The 6,000-nt window shown below is 43.1% G+C and overlaps 1 protein-coding gene and 1 pseudogene across 4 annotated transcripts in view; one reads left to right on the top strand and one right to left on the bottom strand.

Moving 5' to 3' along the window:
* LOC139227911 (cleavage and polyadenylation specificity factor subunit 6-like) overlaps positions 1-6,000 on the bottom strand; it is a 68,718-nt gene that overhangs the window by 29,028 nt on the left and 33,690 nt on the right. For all 4 annotated transcript variants that reach the window (XM_070859061.1, XM_070859062.1, XM_070859060.1 and 1 more), the window contains one exon: positions 4,984-5,087. In XM_070859061.1, coding sequence (XP_070715162.1) covers positions 4,984-5,087 — 104 coding nt within the window. The remainder of the gene's footprint in view (positions 1-4,983; positions 5,088-6,000) is intronic.
* Positions 513-750, top strand: LOC139228352 (U2 spliceosomal RNA; annotated as a pseudogene).

Genomic DNA, 6,000 nt, shown 5'->3' with positions numbered 1-6,000 from the left:
GAAGTCATTATGAAGGCCAAAGGACTGTATAGTGGCTAATAGAAAGACACAGTGCTGTTCCTCAAGCTTACATAGAGCTTCAACAGAAGAGTGTAGAAGGCCAAAGCCAGAGGTCAGAGACTTGGATAGGGAAGCAAAGCATTTTACAGGTTATTCTACTCGTGTGCGCGCGCTTTTTCCTCCCGGGCCAAATGGCCTGTTTCCGTGCTGTAAATTCTATGTAACCTAATATCTTCCAGTTCTGATAAAGGATTCGCACTTGAAACATTAACTTGTCTGTTCTCTCCATAAATGCTGACTGATCTACTGTTTCTAGAAATTATGTTTTTGTTTGATTTCCAGCATGTACAGCTTTTTGCTTTATGTGACTAGCAGCCCAGTCCAGCCCAGCACACAGCACCGACACCCCCGACCTAGGAAGGAATACCCAAGTAGCAGTGGAGCATGAAAGAGCAGGCAGCCCAGCCACAGCAGGGAGCAGTGCAAGCAGGTAAGAGAGAGCAACAAAGGCAATCGCTTCTCGGCCTTTTGGCTAAGATCATGCGTAACTGACCGGACAGGGGAGTAACCATGACCCCAAAGTGGTTCTCCCTGGATCAGGAAGGTGGTTCTCCTATGCTTTTTGGAAATAGGAGGTGGGTGGGGTGGCTTGACCCATCCACCTCCACGGAGGTGTGTGGGGGGCCTGACCCATCCACCTCCATGGCACGAACCTGGTATTGCAGTACTTCCAGGAACGGTGCAGTGGCTCTAGGCCTTTTGGCTAAGAGCATTGGCGCAGAGTGATCCTTGATGTGTGCAAGGTGACCTTTGGCGTTTGTGATTTGACAAAGAATTGGAAAGATTGGCTACGAATTTAAAAAAAAACAAAGGCAAACAGGGGAACAATATTAGATATCACAGGAAGGCAGGGAAGTGATTGGTTGGTGAGTTTTTCCCCCCTCTTTTTTTGCTTTAAATTAAAAGGGCCTTAGATTAGGGGCCAGGATTAATAACGAATTAAATACATTAGAGATGACAGGACAGGCGATGCATTTCTGCTGCTGCATGTGGGAGCTGATTGATCCCATTGAGACCACATCTGCAGCAAGTGTCCGCAGCTCAAGGAACTTTGGCTCCGTGTTGATCAGCTGGATTCCGAGCTGCAGGCACTATGACAAATCCGGGGGGGGGGGGGGGGGGGAAGGGGGAGTTACCTGGATGCCATGATCCAGGAACTGGTCACACCAATTAGAGTAATTAATTCAAATTCGATCTGTGGTCAGGGACAGGAGGGTGTGACTACAAGTGAGGAAGAATGGGGACTCAGGATGGAGTGATGGAGGAGCCTCGGCCCTTGCTCTTGTCCATCAGGTTCGAGAAGAGCAGGGACTGCAGGGTGGATGAGCAAATTGACTACAGCACCGTGGTACCAACGACGTAGATAGGACAATGAAAAAGTTTTTGCTGAGAAAGTATGAGCAGCTAGGGGCCAAATTAAAAAGTGAACCACAAAAAGGTAATAATCTCTGGATTACTACACGAGCCACAAGCAAATTTGCATAGGGTAAATATAATCAGAGAGTTAAACACATGGCTCAAAGATTGGTGTGGGAGAAATGGATTTTGGTTCACTGGCACCAGTACTGGGGCAAGAGGGAGCTGTTCCATTCGGACAGTCTCCACTTGGACTGTGCTGGGACTAGGGTCCTGGCGAATCAAATAACTAGGGCTGTGGAGAGGGCTTTAAACTAACTTAGTGGGGAGGTGGGGGTGATTCAGGTGAGCGAAAGTCAAAGAACAAGGCGGCGGCAATAGAGCAGGGTAGCACTGGGGGAAAATGAAAACCAGGCGTGCCACGAAGGGACAGAATGTATAAACATAAAGGTGAATCAGAAAGTGGGGTCAAAGCAGGAATAAAAAAGGTGAAAAAACAAATTTAAAAGCTGTCTGAATGCATGTAGCATTCGTAACATAATAGAGGAGTTGACGGCACAGATACAAATGGGTATGATCTGATAACCATTACAGAGACGTGGTTGCAGAGTGACCAGGACTGAGAACTAAATATTCAGGGTTATTTGACAATTCGGAAGGACAGACTGAAAGGAAAATGAGGTGGGGTAGCACTGTTAATAAAGAATGAGATCAGTGCGTTAGTGAGAAACGATATTGGCTCAGAGGATCAAGATGTTGAATCAGTTTGGGTGGAGATAAAGAATAATAAGTGGAAAAAGTCACTAGTGGGCATAGTCTATAGGCTCTCTAACAGTAGCTACACTGTTGGACGGAGTATAAATCAAGAAATAATGGAGGCTTGTAATAAAGGAACAGCAATAATCATGGGCGATTTTAAACTTCATATTGATTGGACAAAGCAAATTGTCCAGGGTAGTCTTGAAGAGTTCATAGAGTGTATCCGTGTTACTTTCCTTGAACAGTACATTGCGGAACCAACCTGGGAGCAGGCTCTCTTAGATCTGGTACTGTGCAATAAGACAGGTTTAATAAATGATCTCGTAGTAAAGGATCCTCTAGGAATGAGTGACCATAATAACATGGTTGAATTTCAAATTCAGTTGGAAGGTGAGAAAGTTGGTTCTCAAACCAATGTCTTAAGCTTAAATAAAAAGGAGGATACTACAAAAGGTATGAGGGCAGAGTTGGCTAAAGTGGACTGGGAAAATAGATTAAAGTGCGGGATGGTTGATGAGCAGTGGCAGACATTTAAGGAGATATTTCATAACTCATAACATAAATATATCCCAATGAGAAGGAAAGACTGCAGGAGAAGGGAGAACCATCTGCGGCTAACTAAGGAAATAAGGAATGGTATCAAATTGAAAACAAGGACATACAATGTGGCCAAGACTAGTGGGAGGCCAGTGGATTGGGAAACTTTTAAAAGCCAGCAAAGAACGACTAAAAAAAAAGTTGAGAAGGGGAAGATAGATTATGAAAGCAAACTAGCACAAAATATAAAAAATAGATGATAGTAAGAGTTTCTACAGGTACATAAAAAGGAAAAGAGTGGCTAAAGTAAATATTGGTCCCCTAGAGGATGAGACTGGGGAATTAAAAATGGAGAACGGGGAAATGGCAGAGATGTTGAACAAATATTTTGTATCGATCTTCATGGTAGAAGACGCTAAAAACATCCCAATAGTGGATAATCAAGGGGTTATAGGGAGGGGAGAAACTTAATCATCCTAGGGTCTTAAAAGAAGTGGCTGCAGAGATAGTGAATGCATTGGTTGTAATCTACAAAAAGTCCCTGGATTCTGGGGTGGTCCCATCGTATTGGAAAACCGCAAATGGGACATCCCTATTTAAAAAAAAGGAGGCAGACAAAAACCAGGAAACTATAGACCAGTTTAGCCTAACATCTGTCATTGGGAAAAATGTTGGAGTCCATTATTAAGGAAGCAGTAGCGGGACATTTGGAAAAGCATAATTCAATCAAGCAGAGTCAGCATGGATTTATGAAAGGGAAATCATGTTTGACAAATTTGCTGGAGTTCTTTGAGGATGTAACGAGCAAGGTAGATAAGGGGGAACCAGTGGGTGTGGTGTATTTGGATTTCCATAAGGTGCCACATAAAAGGTTACTGCACAAGATAAAAGTTCACATGGTTGGGGGCAATAGAGGATTGGCTAACAGAAAGCAGAGTCAGGATAAATGGGTAATTTTCCAATTGGCAAACCAGTGACTAGTGGGGTGCCGCAAGGATCAGTGCTGTGTCCTCAACTATTTACAATCTCTATTAATGGTTGGACTTGGATGAAGGGACCAAGTGTAATGTAGCCAAGTTTGCTGATGGGACAAAGATGGGTGGGAAAGCAAATTGTGAGGAGGACACAAAAAATCTGCAAAAGGGATATAGACAGGCTAAGTGAGTGGGCAAAAATTTGGCAGATGGATTATAATGTGGGAAAAGGTGAGGTTATCCACTTCAGCAGAAAAAAATAGAAGCAAATTATAACTTAAATGGAGAAAATTTGCAAAGTGCTGCAATGCAGGTACAGCAAGTAATCAGGAAGACAAATGGAATGTTGGCCTTTATTGCAAGGAGGGGGGCAGGGGGGGGAAGGAAAGAGAGTATAAAAGCAGAGAAGTCCTGCTACAACTATACAGGGTATTGGTGAGGCCACACCTAGAATACTGTGTACAGTTTTGGTCTCCGTATTTAAGGAAGGATATACTTGCATTGGAGGCTGTTCAGAGAAGGTTCATTAAGTTGATTCCGGAGAGGAGGGGGTTGACTTATTAAAATAGGTTGAGTAGGTTAGGTTGGGCCTATACTCATTGGAGTTAAGAATGAGAGGTGATCTTATCGAAACAAGATAATGAGGGGGCTCAACAAAGATGGATGCAGAGAGGATATTTCCATTCAGAGGGGAAACTAAAACTAGGGGACCTAGTCTCAGAATAAGAGACCACCCATTTAAAACTGAGATGAGAAGAAATTTCTTTGAGGGTTGTAAATCTATAGAATTCTCTGCTCCAGAGAGCTGTGGAGACTGGGATATTGAATATATTTAAGGCAGAGATAGACAGATTTTTGAGCATTAAGGGAGTAGAAAGTTATGGGGAGCGGGCAGAGAAGTGGAGCTTAGTCCATGATCAGATCAGCCATGATCTTATTGAATGGCGGAGCAGCTCGAGGGACCAAATGGCCTACTCCTGCTCCTATTTCTTATGTTCTAATGCAGATTCACACATTCTTTGTTTCTCGAGTGTCTTTAGCTCTTCTTTCCATTGCCTGGTGCAAGGACCATCTCAGAATCGAATAATCTCTTATTCTTAAACAGGTTACATGTCATTCCATCAATACTTCCGCTCTACCCACCGCCCCCCATCAGATTCAATTAAAACAGTTGTTCATCATTTTTTCAGTTCTGATGGAAAGCCTGTATGCCCAAAAGTTGCCGCATCTCGCCACAGCTGCTGAGTGACCTGCTGTCTTTCCAGTATTGTCTGACTTTATATAATTTTATACTTACCCTTTTGATTGACCACCTTTTGGAACTTCATAAAATTTGATTTCACCAACGTGAAATATTCCAGCAGAACGAATGGCAGCTACTAAGTCATCACCAGTTGTCCACTGTAAGAAATCAATATACAGCCATAATTAGAATCATAAAAAGTTTACAGCACAGAAGGAAGCCATTCAGCCCATCATGTCTGTGCCAGCCAAAAAGAGCTATCCAGCCTAATTTCCCACATTAGTGATTAAACTCCAAAAAGTACTTAATTGGTTGTAAAGCTCTTTGAAACGTCAGGTGGTAGTGAAAGGTGCTATATAAAGAAGTATTTCTTTCTAATCCCACTTTCTAGCTCTTGGTCCGTAACCTTGCAGGTCACAACACTTCAAGTGCCCATCCAAGTACTCTTAAAAATGTGATAAGTGTTTCTGCCTCTACTATTCTTTCAGGCAGTGCATTCCAGATCCCCACCACCATCTGGGTGAAAAGGTTCTTCTCAACTTCCCTCTAATCCTTTAAATCAACATCCCCTGGTTATTGACTCCTCTGCCAAGGGAAATAGGTCTTTTCTATCCAATCCATCTAGACCCCTTATGTCAATGAATCTGCTTATATATACCCACCTTGCATGTCAAGGATTAGACTTGGCAATTTGCTTTCTTTTTTAATTACTATTGAAAGCAATACAAAATCCAATCCTCAAAAGATTTAACGGAGACTAAAACAAGCACAAAAAAAGTCAAACCCGTCTGAAAGAATGGAATGTATAACTACCCGCGTGCCTCTCGGCATTCTTCCAAGGGCACATCAAGTTAACCAATTGCTGCCTCCTTCGAAGCAGCAAATCCATTCTCCTCTCTCGCTCATCTTCCTGCCCAGCGCACACGTTTGGGGCCATGTTCACCAACCACCTTTCCCATTGCACTTATCCCACCTAGGACACTACCGCCCTGGACCAACAATCAGAACTCTTCACATTTCCCTAAAAAATGTCCGTTCACTCACAAACAAGACCCTAGCCATAAATGACCT

Source organism: Pristiophorus japonicus, chromosome 17 (genome assembly GCF_044704955.1).
Source record: "Pristiophorus japonicus isolate sPriJap1 chromosome 17, sPriJap1.hap1, whole genome shotgun sequence".
In the NCBI taxonomy this organism is placed as follows: Eukaryota; Metazoa; Chordata; class Chondrichthyes; family Pristiophoridae; genus Pristiophorus; species Pristiophorus japonicus.
This window is presented reverse-complemented; position numbering and strand designations above follow the sequence as displayed.